Consider the following 14,977-nt stretch of genomic DNA (forward strand, 5'->3'; position numbering starts at 1 on the left):
TAATTTAGTTATTTTGCCACAATTACCCCTAATTCAACCTATTATAAAAGCATCTAGATTTTGCCACTTCCTTGGGTTTTCATTTCCTTTTGAGGGTTTCTGTGTCATGTAAATCGTATGCTAAATAAATGTGTATGCTTCCCTCCAGTTTATCTTTATTTAATTCTCAGGCCCAGTGAAGACCCTAAGAGGGTGGCGGTAAACTTTTGCCTCTCCTACAATTTCTTTAGGTAGGTGTGTGTGTGAGAGAGGGGTGAAGGTGTGCAGGGGCCAGAGCCAGCAGACCAGCTCAATGTTTATTTTCATGGCCTTTTTCTTCCCTCTTTCTTTCTTTCCTTCATTTTTTAAATTGAAGTATAGTTGATTTACGATGTTGGGCCAGTCTCTGCTGTACAGCAGCAAATGACTCAGTTATACACATATAGACATTCTTTTTTTTCATATGCTTTTCCATTATGGTTTATCACAGGATATTGAATATAGTTTCCTGTGCTATACCGTAGGACCTTGCAGTTTATCCATCCTATATATAATAGTTTACATCTGCTTATGGTTACTTTATTTCATTATGATTCAGAGTTTGGCAAAATCTGTTTTTTAAGGAATTAATTTGTACTTTTGTCTGCATTTATTCTTTTAAAAGTCAAATGGCACTAGAAGGGCAAAGAGTCTGGGGAGGGATGTTTTCACATTAATGTTCAGACTTCGACTCAGTCTCCTGCAAGTCTATTTGCCCCTCTATCTCTTCACACATACCATCCCCTCTCCGACTTTTCCAGAAAAGATACAACTCCCTTTCTCCTATGAGGGTGGGGTGGATGGGCACCATGGATCTAATTGCTCCATATGTAGACTCAGTTGTTCACCTTTTTATTCACCCACGTCCCCTGCACCTCCCAGACTTCCGCGGCATCGTGTGTTTGTATTCGGAGCTTCTCAGGATTCTGCTTCTACTTTGCCAAATCCCTAACCATCCCTCTACCTGCTGTTTCTCTTCATATCTGGGGCTTCTGCACCACATACATTTACTGCTATAGTGGCCATGAGAAGGCTCTTCTTGTATCTCCCACTGCTGGGAGTGAGATTGATCCAGGGCGTGGTGGTCACCACTGAACACTGTTTTTACCAAGTGTTGTCCTGCTGGGGTCCACGGCCTCCTCAGTCTCCTGGGTACGGAGTCCTCTCCTGTTGCACACTGGGGCCTAGGAATTTATTTTTGGTGGCCGCCTTGAGCTCACACAACTCCACAGCTGTGCAATAATCAGTGGCAAAGAAGGCAGGTTGCCTCACTCCTCTCTGCATTCAGGCAAATGGGTTTCAAAGCAGAGTTCCTTGGACCTAGTGGTTTAAGTTTAGAAGAACAGATCTTTCTTTCCCTTATTCCTCTCAGTGCCCCCTCTGTTGGACCCACACATGTGCACAGACATCTCAGCTGGGGCCAAGTCCAAATGAAAGTCACTCTGATATTGTAGGAATTCGTCACATCTTACCAGGGCAGTTAGAGCAACCTCCTCTCCAGTGTTCTAGCTTCCAGCGCTTCCTTCTTTCTTCAACCTGTCAGGTAGGGGAAATGTTACCCCTGCCCCGCTTCGTTCTTCTGGCTGGTCTAATAATTAAATTGACACAAGACGGATTAACAGGAGAAAAATTTAATTTGTATGTATGGGAGCTCATGGAACATGAGACTCAAATAAGTGACAAAAGCAGGAAAATTTTTATACTTTTTAGACAAAGGAACAATAAATTTGTGAAGAATTGACAAGACAAAAAAGTTGGTGCTTGGGGTAGTAGATTAGTAAAGAAGTAACAAGGTTTGTTTATACAGCCTTCTTGGCCTTGAAGTCCCTGTCTCTGGTGATAAGGATGTTTCTCTATTTCCTGGTACAGGGAGGGTACCTTTCACATGGGAGGTTTACTTCCTGCTTTCAAGGGGACAAAGAGGGTCAGAATGTCCTTCTTTTTAAATAAATTTATTTATTCATTTATTTTTTGGCTGCGCTGGGTCTTCGTTGCTACGCGCGGGCTTTCTCTAGTTGTGGCGAGCGGGGGCTCCTCTTCATTGCCGTGCGCGGGCTTTTCATTGCGGTGGCTTCTCTTGTTGCAGAGCACAGTCTCTAGGTGCACGGGCTTCAGTAGTTGTGGCACATGGGCTCAGTAGTTATGGCTCGTGGGCTCTAGAGTACAGGCTCAGTAGTTGTGGCACACGGGCTTAGTTGCTCTGCGGCATGTGGAATCTTCCCGGACCAGGGCTCGAACCCGTGTCCCCTGCATTGGCAGGTGGATTCCTAACCACTGCACCACCAGGGAAGTCCCTGAATGTCCTTCTTATATCTACTGTTTCTTAAGTAATTTTAATTCAAAATAATCGATGGGCCAAAGTGGCATATTTTGGGGCTGCCTGCAATCTTTTATCACCCAAGACATTCCACACTCACTCTCTTCTTTTTCACATGGGATAAAATCCAAACTCCTTGGACTTCATTTAGGGCCCTTCGCCATCTGGCTTCACCCCACTTTTCTAGATGAATCTCCTACTCTTCCTCTATGCCAGCTCTACACTGACAGAATTGACTGCTCATAGCCTCCCAATGTGCCTTACTCATTTTGTGGTCATACCTAGCTCAGAGTTTTCCTCTTTTCCCACTCCAAATGTTCTCTCTCATCTCCCTAGGTCAAGCTTAAGGCTGTTCTCTTCAAAGCATCCTCAGTCTATTCCAATTCAAAGGTCCAGCTCTCTGTGAAGCATTTGATAGCATTTATGGTTGTAGCTTTCATTTGACAGTGATATGGAGTCTTGCACTATTTCATGTATAGTGATACCTCAAAAAACAAATTCTTGGCTGACATAGATCTATTCATCTGAGCACAGACCCAGCTGGAGGGAAGCTGCGGGATTCCTTGGTGCTAATTAGTAGTAGTAATAGGTGAGGAGGAAGAGGTAGTGATAGGTGAGGAGGCACTGTCTTGGATCTTGGAGAAAGGCCAGAACTGGGCTCCTTCCTGTAACTCTGCAGAGCCAGCGCTTCCTGGGGCTTGGGCAGCCCTGGCACTGAGCCTAGAGAGCTGCTGTGTGGGCTCCGCCTCTGTACAGCCCATGGTCTCCAGTGGAGTTCTATATCAAGAGAATTTTCCATTCTTTAGACTCATCTTAACCCTAGGGTCTTTGCACAGCTGCTTTCTCTGCTTGGAACCCCCAGCACCCAAATTTTACCCTGGCTGCTCTTTTCATTAGGGTCCCTGACCGAATACTCCTACTTCATCCCTTTCAGATCTCAATTAACCTCATCCCAACACACTTTCCTGCATCATCCTGTTTTTCTTTTATTTCTTATAGCACTTATCTGAAATTACCAACTCTATTTAATTCTTTACTTGCTTAGTGTCTGCTCCATGAGTTTACAGTGACCCTGTCAGTCTTGTTCATTCCTGAATTCCCAGCACTTAGAGCAGCACTGGCACATAGTAGGTGCTGAATACGTTGTTTATGAAATGAGTGAATAAACTGGGGAAGGACCTTTGGGCAGTTTCCTACACTTGAGTAAAGAGAGTTGTAGCTCTTTCTGGGAAGATAGGGAGAGGAAGTTGTGAGTCACATGACTCCACCCAGTGCCCTGAACTCTGTCTTTTCCCATCCAGCATCCAGATTTCGAGAGAGAACCATATCCACGGCTACCAGGGCCCAGGCCACCTGCTGATCTTCTAGTTACCCCACTGTATGAGCTCATCCAATCAGACTCCCCTACAAAGTCCAAGGGAACTTAGGTCAGCTGGCCATAGTCATTGAAGGTGCTTCCTTCACTGCATTTGGGTGTGTAAACTCCAGGCTGGCAAGCTACCATGCTGGAACAGTGGTTCCTGAGTGAGTTTCATCTTTTTACAGTCTAATTTTCATATTTTTATTTTTGACTTTTTCATCTTTCTCATTGAAGTGTATCTTGTATAATGTAAAATGCACGAATATTAAGTGAAAATTTTACATCCGTACATGCCTGTCTGACCACCACCCAGACCAAGATGTATGCAGCATCCCCACAGGTTCTGTCACACTCACTCCAAGTAATATCCCCCAAGGGTAACCTGACCTAGATCCCCATGGATTATTTTTGCCTTTTTTTGGAATGTTGTATAAAAGGAATTATACAGCAAGTGTTTCATTTTTAAAAAGTGGTCATCTAACCTGACACTGAATGAATAGAAGTGGCCTAGAGCATTTGCAATCTGCCTCGGCCTGCAGCAGTGTGACTCAGGCAGTGCAGGGTTTGAATCATGATTCACTCCCTGTATAACCTAGAGCAGAGCTTATTTAAACTTTTTGACCCTTGGTTTCTTCATCTAGAAAATGGAGAGAATAATCATTCCTACGTTGGAAAGTGCTTGTTAGGATGATAATTATATGTAAAGTGCCTCACTGCAGTACCTGGAACATATTGAGTGCCTGATAAATGTGTGTTGAATATATATTCTTGGCTATAGTCGTCATTCATTAAATATAGATTCAAAGAATCTATTAGCCATATTCCTGCTTGTAGTATGGATTTCTCTTGCCTTCTGTGAACTACCTTACACCTCCAGGACTTCAGTTTAGGTACTTTTTTTTTTTTTTTTGCCCAGCAGCTTTCCGGATCTTTGTTCCCTGACCAGGGATTGAACCCAGACCTGGCAGAGAAAGTGCCGAGTCGTAACCACTGGACCGCCAGGGAATTTCCCAGGACTTCAGTTTAGGAATGTGTGTGGGTGTGTGGCCAAGGACTTCTGCAAAGACTTTTCGCACTTTCTGGCATTAAACGTTATGACTTCGGCTTCCTTCCTTCAGATTTTACTAGCCAGGATCACATACCAGAGTAGGGGGTGGCGGGCAAGGATCATTTCTCGGAAAATGGGCCAGAAGTGTTGATCTTTTTCAGACATTTCACTTTAATACAAAAAACATTTATGGAACAAGTGCAAAGCTCGGTGCTTGTCATTCATGTTTCATTCGTTCCCTCACTCACTCACAAGTCAAATCCAATCTTCGCTGCATCTCACTTTCGTGGCATTGGTTCAGGATGAGGGGCGGTCCCTTTAAGGCCCTGGAAAGGGTCTCGGTGTTGGTTTCGCCGGGGAGGCCACGCCCCATCACGTGCGCGTGGTCTCAGCGGGGCGGGGCTGGCGTCTCTTTGCTGCCGTCACTTCCGTTTCTCTGTCAGTAGCGAGCGAGCGAGCTGGAGGCAGTTCGGCTACAGGAGCGGAGCGTGAGTGCTCGGACCCCGCCCCCACCCCCTCGAAACCGCCCTCGATCGGCCCTCACCTTGCCAGCCCGGCCGCTGCGCGCCCGCAGCCCCGGTCCCTCTCGTCGACGACGGCCGCGGGAAATGGCGGCGCTGCCTGCTCTCCCCCATGCTTCCTCGGCCTTCCCGGACCCCTCCTCGTCCCCGACCCCGCGCCCCACGCGCTTCAGGCTTCTCGGCCCCCGAAGCTGGCCCCCGGGAACGGCCCAGGGGCGGCGGGGGAGGCGGCGCCGGGCGGGGGCGAGGAACCGCGGGAAGGGGGCCGGGGCGCCCCCGGGACAATGCAGCGGCGGCCCGGGCGGGGGCGCTTGCGGGGCCTGCGCCAAGGTCTCTCCGGGGTCCTCATCCCTGCCCCCCGGAGGGGGGACCCGGTCGGAGGAAGGCAGGCGGTGCGGCGAGGGAGACTGGCGCTGGGGGAGTGAACGGCTGCTTTGCTGGGGGGCAGTGAGCTCTTCGAGGGAAGAAAATGGCGCTTGGTGCAAGTCCCTCCTCTCCCACGCCGTCTCCTCCGCATGTCGCCGCCTCCCACGCCCCCTCCGACCGACCTGTCTCCCACCGCCCAAGGCGTTGTCAGCCCCGGGGTTCTGGCCGCTGCCTGGCGTCTCGCGGCCCCCTTCCTCCGTTTTGGTGCTTATCACCCTCGTGTTGTATCGAATTCGCGTGCCTTTTAGTCTTAGTTTATTTTCACCTCTTGTTTTCTAATCCCTCCTTCCCCATGCTTTCATCAGAGATCGGAGATTTCATTTTTTAAGTTGTGTTTTGTATATATTCCACACCAGCGCTGTTAGTAGCGCCTCGCCAGAATTGCGAGCCTGCCGCCCTCCCCCCCGCTTTTTTCCCTTTGGAACGGTAAAGGCTCATGAAGTAAAAGTGAAAATATATTTTGTTAGAAGTTCAAACAGGCTGGCTTTAGTTACCGTTACCTTGTTTTCGTGTCGGATGGACTTATTTGGGTTAAACACGAGGTGGTTCTTTGAAATGATCTTAGGCCCCCAGGAACCTTTCATGAGCAGATGGTATAGTTATGCCTGACTGTTTCAAAGTGAAAAACAGGGTACGTTCAGTTGGATTACCTTTAAAAAAAAAAATGCTTCTTAGCATTATTACCTAGCATGAAAAACAACTAAATTGATTTTGGAGATTAGGTTGGAAAGCGGAGCAGTAACATGATTAATGTATAAAACGTGGCTATAAATGTTGCTTGCTCCCCTGTGAATTTACTACTCTTGGCATCAAGAAATTGCCAGGTAAAGTCAACATGCTGGCTTGGGCATGGTTTGAGCTTTTTGAATTTAGTGGCTAGACTAGGGATGGCCCATTTCTTTTACCTTGACTTCCTGTTTTGGGATATATTCAGTGCCCTTGCTAATGGCAAGTTTAGTCGAGATCTGGATGACTTATGGTTTTTTTGAAGTCTTTTTTTCCACTTTTTTCAGCAAACATTATAGTGTATGTTGTGTATATTGGACCCTTTAGGGCATACAGAAGTTAATAGGACTCAAGTCTCTTCTGAGATGGAGGTGGAGAGAGCAAAAGATACTTGCTTTGAAAATAAGCATTTTACCACTTGGTATTATAAGTGCTTTGAAAAGAGGTACAGCGTGAGATTCCTTGAATTTTGGGAAACATAGAAGCACAAGACTTTGCCTTGCCCTCAGGCACTCTGTAAACATCCACAGGGAAAGCAAGGCACTGGCCTGTATACCTCTGTCTGGGGGGACCTGGGGAACTAGGGACATAGTAGGACTTGGAGGAAAGGTTTTGTCCCTCCCATAAGCAGATTCTTCAAATTTTAGTTGTATTCCAGAGGAGAAAATCAGTGTAAAATGTAAATGAACTGTGAATTATGTATGACTTTGATTCAGTACTTGCTCCTTTGATTGGCATGGTCAAAAAGCCAAAAAAATTGAGAACATATACAAAACATGAAAAATAGGATTATAATGGTAAAATTAATTAGATATTGACATCTGTATAGTACAGTTGTTCACCATGCCGTGTGTAAGTTGATATCAGTTCCGGCAGTGAATAATTGTACATAAGTCTCCTCAGTGGCAAGTATAAAGCAGTACTGAGAATTATTCTTATTTCTTCTTGGTTTTAACAGTGATTGCTGTCAGCTGCCTTTTTGCAGTTTACCCTAAACATAAACATCTAACCCTGCTAAAATGAAGTATAAAAAGCCCCATTGACTTTGAGAAAGAGAGAGGTGTGGGAGTATGAGATGTGTATGACATTTAGTTCTTCTTGCTGGGTTCAGAACTCTTCACTTTGCATGTTATTTTCAACTTGGAAGAGCACAGGTTAAGAGCATAACTTCTGTAGCATAACTTCTGTGCTCAGTGTAACAACTCCAGTACCAAAAATGGTAGAAAGAACTGTGGAACTTCTTGGATCTTTGATTGGGGGAGAGTTAAGTTGAAGGTAATAGAGCAGATTATGAATTATTTACATAATGTATTTTTCTTTCAGAATGCCGAAGTCAAAGGAACTTGTTTCTTCAAGCTCTTCTGGCAGTGATTCTGACAGTGAAGTTGACAAAAAGGTGACTATGCACCATGTGATTTTTGTAATACTTAATTCAGCAGTATTGCCCACATCCAGTGCTGAAGGACTGCACAGCGTATCAGAATCTTAAAGTGAGAGACTGGATGGATGTTTCTGAAAGTGCAGATGGCCCCTGAACCACTTGACTAAAGTGCCTAGGGTGCTTGTTGTACACGCACACGCCAAGCCCCGACGTCAGACTTGAGCAAGTCTTCTGACATTAACAAGCTTCCTGTTGTGGCTTTCTAGGACTCCTAAGGCTCCCTAGGGGAATAGCACTAGATTTAGGCCAAAGCCACTATTTGCCATTATTTAGTAATCTTCCTAATCTGTAGGTATTCTGTGTAGTTGTTGAGCCAAATTATCTGAACTCCTTGAAAGCAGATGTCAGTTTGACAGTCTTCTCAGCCTTGATGTTTATCCAGCCTTCAAGGATTACATAAAATTTGGCTTGGTACACTTTAAATTAGAATGTTATTTACTCTGGTCCTCTTCTTTTAGTTAAATCAGCACCCAGCAAAGCTAACATGAAATTACCCATTTTGATAGAAGAGGCTTTTTCTGCATTAGGTGATAATTGTGCTATAAGCTTAACTGTGCGTTCTGCTTAACTGAGCACCTCACACTGTAGTCAGGGCTTCTTCCATGCAGAATTGTCCTTTATCTCCTAGAACCTTACGTAGTTGTGTCTCTGAGCTCAGTTAGCAGTGTTAGTTAAAAGAAAAGAGAGCTTATATGAGAATCTTGGAGGAGGTGGACTTTGATAGGGAAGTACATAGTATAATATCACCTGGAAGGTTGAAAAAAAAACTTGAAAGAGCATGCGTGGCTATATTCGAGAAGGGAATGTCTCTTAGTTTTTTAACTTGCACACAGTATAGCATTTGAATACATTGATTTAACAAGTTTTTTATTGAGCTTTTTTGTGCCAGGTATGTGCCATTCCACAGGGACTATATAGACCCTGATAAAAAGAATAATTGCTTACTGCTTATTGAACTGAGTTAATCTTTGCTATGTATCCCAAATAATATTGTTAATCCTGTAAGCACTTACATTAAATGAATCTAGTCTTTCAGTTTGTGTACATAACTACATACATTATAACAGTATTTTACCTAGCATCACATAATTTGGTAAAACATTAATAGTTTATATACCTTCCACTAAGGAACATGACTGCCCTCTACTGTTTGGATTGGGAACTCTACTGGATTTCATAGACTGTTGGCTCATTTTTTAAATAAATAAATAAAATTAATTAATTAATTAGGTCGCACCAGGTCTTAGTTGTGGCAGGTGGGCTCCTTAGTTGTGGTTCCAGGGCTTCTTAGTTGCAGCATGCATGCGGGATCCGGTTCCCTGACCAGGGATCAAACCCAGGCCTCCTGCATTGGGAGCACGGAGTCTTATCCACTGCGCCACCAGGGAAGTCCCTGTTAGCTCATTTTGAGAATGAAGCTATATGAAAAACTTTTAGAGTAATGCTGCTTTTAAAACATTGTTTTGATTTTGAATGCTAGTGTAACACATTACCCTTTATCTTAAGTGATTTTTTTGTGATGAGGAAGTTTTGTGATGAGTTGTTGACCTCTGGTGCCCAGTACAAAATACCTTTCTTAGCTTTGCCTGCTCATAAACTTGCTAAGCCAATTTAAGTCCTTTTTGGAATAGGCAGGCATAAATAATCATAAGTTGGTTGTATTTTTCCTAATTAGTACATTTTCTTTGTAAAAGTAAGTAACTGACTAGTTTACTAGACTTGTGGTTTCCGAAAGTTTAAGTTTATTCAAAAGCAGCAGCCCCCGTACTCCCGTCGTTTTTCTCTCCCAAAGAAATTTTATGAGGGATCCCAGTCTATAAAATAACTGTTTCTCTGGTGAATACCGGTCTAATGCCTGAAATATCTTTTGGGTTTCTGAGAGTAGTTTGAAAACACTGTACTAGATAGCAGTGCTAGGTTAGTTTCATAGTTCTGTTGTCAAATGAAACTTGCTTGTGTATATATTTATGTTTTTTTAATTAATAAATTGAGTGTTTGATCCTTTAAGTCTTGAAAAGTAATGGAATCTTTTGAACCTGAGATGTGTTTTGTTCTTATGCAGATTTTAACCATATTCTTGTTTTTCTTTCAAGTTAAAGAGGAAAAAGCAAGTTGCTCCAGAAAAACCTGTAAAGAAGCAAAAGACTGGTGAAACTTCAAGAGCCCTGTCATCTTCTAAGCAGAGCAGCAGCAGCAGAGATGACAACATGTTTCAGGTAAAGTGGGTTAATTTCCTTAGTTCCAGAGGAATTATTACCTGTCTTGATCTAAAGAATGTTAAAAGTACCTTAATCTGATAATGCATGATAATTTTTTATGCATGTTATAATTCTCTTGACTAAGGATATTCCTTGAAATACAAGAACAAGTTAGTAGAAATGAAAGCAATTCATATGATGCTAGATGATTGTTAAAATCTAGAATTCTGTAGTTTTGCTGTATTTAAAACAATGGGAATTTAAAAGTTAGAGAAATGCAAAAAAAGATTGAGAACTGCACGTTTAGAGAGCAGCTTGGAGGAGGTAGGTCTAGTGTTGGGCTGTGAAGTATGGATGGGATGTTACTGGAGGGGAAGCAGCAATGTGACCTGCCTAGTTTTGGCTTGATAACAGAAAGGGTGAATGGGTTTACTAAAATGGGCCCTCAGTTTATATATTGTGGGGATTAAGGTTGAGTAGTGAGGTAAAGTGAGGGAAGTTCATTAGAGGGCTTTGATGAAATTACTCAGGACTGGCATAGCTTCTTTCCTTGGGTTTCTTATCTTGTTTTAGGGAGACTTGTCATTGGCATCATGGTACAAGAAGGATTTATGGGAGAGGCAGTGGGGCTAAATTATGTGAGGTGATAAGGGCTTAGATGGTTTTTCCAGAAGATGAAATAGTGACGATTAAGATCTCTGGTGAGGAAGAATGGACTAGAGGAATGAAGCAATCAATGAAGACTGGTTTTAAATTTGAGAGACAATAGAGATGAAGGTTTCATTGATAGCTATGAGGAAAATAAATTAGTTTTAATGGCAGAGGTGGTTAAGTTTGGCCTTTTGGATCTGATTATAAGTGTGATAAAGTGTCTCTGCTTTAGAACCTAGAAGGCTTAGTTGGGAACTGTTCATGTGGGATCATTAGTATGGTTGACTGAAACCTTCCATTGAAGTAAGTATAAACCAGAGGGAGAAGAGGTGGTGACTGAGGACATGTCTTGTGATATTCAGGACGGAAGGAAAAAAGGATATAGGTTAGAGAAGGTAAAGGAAAATAGGAAGAGTACAGTAATGGGAACAAGAAAAAAATAAGTGCTTTGTGGGAGCATAAACAAGATAAGCGTTTCAAGGAGACATCAGTATTAGTCGAAGTCAGAAGGTTGGACAAGATGAGACTGCAGACGTTTACTTGACTAGAAAGTAAGGCTTGTGTGTGTGTGTGCACTTATTTATTCTTTTTTTAAACTTACTGATGTCCTTGAAAGACAGTACCAGGATTAATGTGAGAATGGGAAAATAGAAGTTGGATATTTTTACTCAGTTTTGTCTTGTTATAACTCTAGATAAAGAAATAGACACATGCTAGCTATGCTTAATACTGTATTGAACATTGGAGATGTACTAAGTAGATTTTCAGGCGCACTGATCATGCAAAAAATGGTAAGTATAAGGAGATGATATGTTAGCTTGAGTGTAGTAGTCTTTCACTCGGAATATGTACATTGAGTCATGTTATAAATCTTAAATACATACATTTTTAAGTTAAAAATTATGTAAAAAAGAAAAGTGACAAAATGCAGATCGATTTTTATGGGTTTTAGTCTTCTGACTTTTGTATATTTTAGAGGAACTAGGAGCAGATTAGATTAATTTGACAGAGAATGAATGTGCAGATGCCTTGAAGTGGGAAAGAGCTTGGATTGTGCAGGAATTATGAAGCCCTTGTTCCTGGAGCCTAGAAAGTTGGCTGAGAGTGTAGGTAGGAGGTCTAGTTGATAAGGAAGGTGAAGGCCAGATCTTTCAGGGCTTTCCTGTTGGGAGACCAGTTTTAGGAGTTTTAGTTTTATTCTAAGTGCAGTGGGAAGCTATTTTAAGTGGCAGAATGAAATGTAAAATCTGCACGAAAGTATCCCTTCCTTTCATAGACTTTCCTCCTATATAGAATGAAGGACTGCTTTGGAATATTTCAACTTAATGTTTGTACTAAGGGTAAAAACTTTGAAGTATTTGCTTGGCAGTTATCTTGGGCTCTTCTCTGATCAATTCTGTTCACTGTATGCCTGCTTGTACTTGGATAATAGAGCATCTGTGGCCTATTAATGACTTTCATCTTGTCTCCCTTACTCCTGATTGTACAGATAAAGAAACTAGGGCCCACATTTAGAGATTTTATTCTATTAGAGCAGTTTTGGGAAACCAGTTCTTTTTTTATAGGGAAGTTATCTCACCAAAAGAAGTGAGTTCAGTTCTTAGGCCCTCATTTGGAAGGTTCCCAAGCCTCAAAGGCTGTTAGACTCCTCACCCTTTTGAAAGTGCCTTTAGGAGGATCATGTAGGCCTGATTTTCAGAGTGACTTTTCACAGACCTAGTGAATACATTGGTTATGTAATTTAAAAGGAGGACTTCATTTTTATTACTAATAATGGTTTGATAATTTTATTAGGAAAGACAGGTGAAGGATGGGGATTTTGGAAGGAAAATCAATTATGCTCATTGTGTTTTGTAAAGTTTTAAAAAATTCTATTTATTTAATTAAAAAAATAGAGATATGTATTTCCTATATTTTTCATTTACCAAGAAAATGCCTTGAAGACAGCTCCCAGAGTGGAACTTTTTTAGACATTGCTAGTATCTTTAAGGACCTGGGTTATCAGGTATACTTTACCAAAGACAAATCTAAAATATAAATTAAAGTTGTTTGAGTATTGCTTAGTAGCCATAAGACAGGGTTTTGTTTTGTTTTTTTTTTTTTAACCTAAATACCCATCTCTTGAGAATAGAACTGGAGGAAATGATTTTAAATTTTGGTAAAGCAATGTGCATCAAACATAAGCAGCTCTCTAAATGTAATATTTGAAGAGAATTGTGCCCAAGGAAAGTCACTCTGCTAATCTTTTAAGCTGTGGAATGATTTGGGCAGATTCCTGAGTAGAGAGGAGATACTACTAGATGCTTGCTTTTGTCTGGTTTCTTCAGCTCTGAATTTTGAGAAGTTGGTTCCGAAGGGATATAATTTACCTGAGATGACTTATGTGATGTGGATTGGAGAACTGTCTTGTAACCTGTGTCTTAAAAGGTCAGAATGATTGAGGCAGGGGACTTTGATCCCTATTCTTCTTCAGAGAGATCCCTATTCGTCTTCAAAGTTCAGCACAAAGGATCGGTAATACTGCTTTAGTTGATTTGATGATTTTAAGGATAAACCTGTTACTTTTAAATTATGTTATTACAGAGTCAAGTGTTCTTAACCTGGGGGTTTATTTTGGGAGTCCATGAAATTAATATTTTATTTGGGTTTTTTTTGAATTGAAGGGATTATTTATAACCATCAGTACCCCAAAGGGGACAGGAAATCAAAAAAATTTAAGAATCACTGTTCTGTATGACGTACATATTATTTTTTTCTTGTTAACCTCCAGATTATATGTGTGTGAAAATACATGCATTCTGTTGTGTGATTGTTTTCTTCTATGACATGTAAGTGCAGTGATCTTTATTCTTTCTACTTTTAATTATATCTATACTACTACCTCCTCATTTTTCTGTGGTTAGTTTTTTTGTTTTTTTTGGTAAGAATTTGTCAGCTTTATTTCTCCTCAAGGAAGAGGTAACTATTGGGCAGGTTCTTGTCTTTTCTTAAAAATAAACTTTATTGAGATATAATCCATATACAATAAAATGCACACATTTAAAGCATAATTTGGTGAGCTGTAAAAAATGTATTTTTAAAATTTTATTTTTGTTTTAATTTTTATTGGAATATGGTTGATTTACAATGTTGTGTTAGTTTCTGTTGTACAGCAAAGTGAATCAGTTGTACATATACATATATCCACTCTTTTTATTGGGTTGGCCAAAAAGTTCTTTCAGGATTTCCCTAACACCTTACAGAAAAACCCGAACGAACTTTTTGGCCAGCCCAAGTAGATTCTGTTCCCCTATAGGTCATTACAGAGTATTGAGTATAGTTCCCTGTGCTATACAGTAGTCTTATTAGTTATTTATTTTATGTATAGTAGTGTGTATATGTCAATCCCAATCTCCCAATTTATCCCTCCCCTCCCTCCTCCCACTTGGTAATCATAATGTTTGTTTTCTACATCTGTGACTCTATTTCTGTTTTGTAAATAGGTTCATTCGTACCATTTTTTTAGATTCCACATATAAGCAGTATCATATGATATTTGTCTTTCTCTAAATGTACATGCTTTTGTAGTGAGGCCGTTTCCATCACCCTGGAAAGTTCCCTCTAGACCTCCCTTTATAGTCCATTCCCTTTCCCCAGGTAAGCACTGATGTAATTTCTGTCCCTAGAGATTTATTTTGCCTGTTCTAGAGCCTCATATAAATGGAATCATACAGTCTGTATTGTTTTGTGTCTGGCATCCTTTGCTCACCATAATGTTTCGGGATCATTCCTTGTTTCAGGTATCAGTGGTTTGTTCTTTTTTATTGCTGATTGGTATTCCATTGTGTGATTGTACTACAGTTGGTTTATCCATTCATTTTGGGTGGACATTTGGGTTGTTTCTAGTCTGGGGATATTAGGAATAAAGCTGCTGTGAATATTCTTGTACAAGTCTTTTTGTAGACATTTGCGCCTTTTGGGTAAACACCAGATGTATTTGCTGGGTCACAGGTTAAGTGTATGTTTAACTTTAAGAAACTGTCAAACTGTTTTCCAAAGTAGCTGTACCATTTTACAGACCCACCAGCAGTGTTTGAGATTCCAATTGCTGCACATCCTCACTGGGTATTACCAGTCTTAAAAATTTTATCCACTTTAATTAATGGATGTGTAGTTTTACTTTGTATTTCCCTAATGTCTTTTATATATATATATATATATATATATATATATATATATATATATATATATGTATATGTTTTTTTTTTTTTTTTTTTTTTTTTTTTTGCGGT

At 41.1% G+C, this 14,977-nt stretch overlaps 1 protein-coding gene across 1 annotated transcript in view; it reads left to right on the forward strand.

The window, feature by feature from the left end:
• Positions 1 to 5,136: 5,136 nt before the first annotated feature.
• Positions 5,137 to 14,977, forward strand: part of SUB1 (SUB1 regulator of transcription) — a 19,522-nt gene continuing 9,681 nt past the window's right edge. The window contains exons 1-3 of the mRNA XM_007122607.3: positions 5,137 to 5,231; positions 7,740 to 7,812; positions 9,951 to 10,073. Of these exons, the coding sequence (XP_007122669.1) occupies positions 7,741 to 7,812; positions 9,951 to 10,073 (195 nt within the window). The 5' untranslated portion in view covers positions 5,137 to 5,231; position 7,740. The remainder of the gene's footprint in view (positions 5,232 to 7,739; positions 7,813 to 9,950; positions 10,074 to 14,977) is intronic.

The sequence above is a fragment of the Physeter macrocephalus genome, chromosome 8, assembly GCF_002837175.3.
Source record: "Physeter macrocephalus isolate SW-GA chromosome 8, ASM283717v5, whole genome shotgun sequence".
In the NCBI taxonomy this organism is placed as follows: domain Eukaryota; kingdom Metazoa; phylum Chordata; class Mammalia; order Artiodactyla; family Physeteridae; genus Physeter; species Physeter macrocephalus.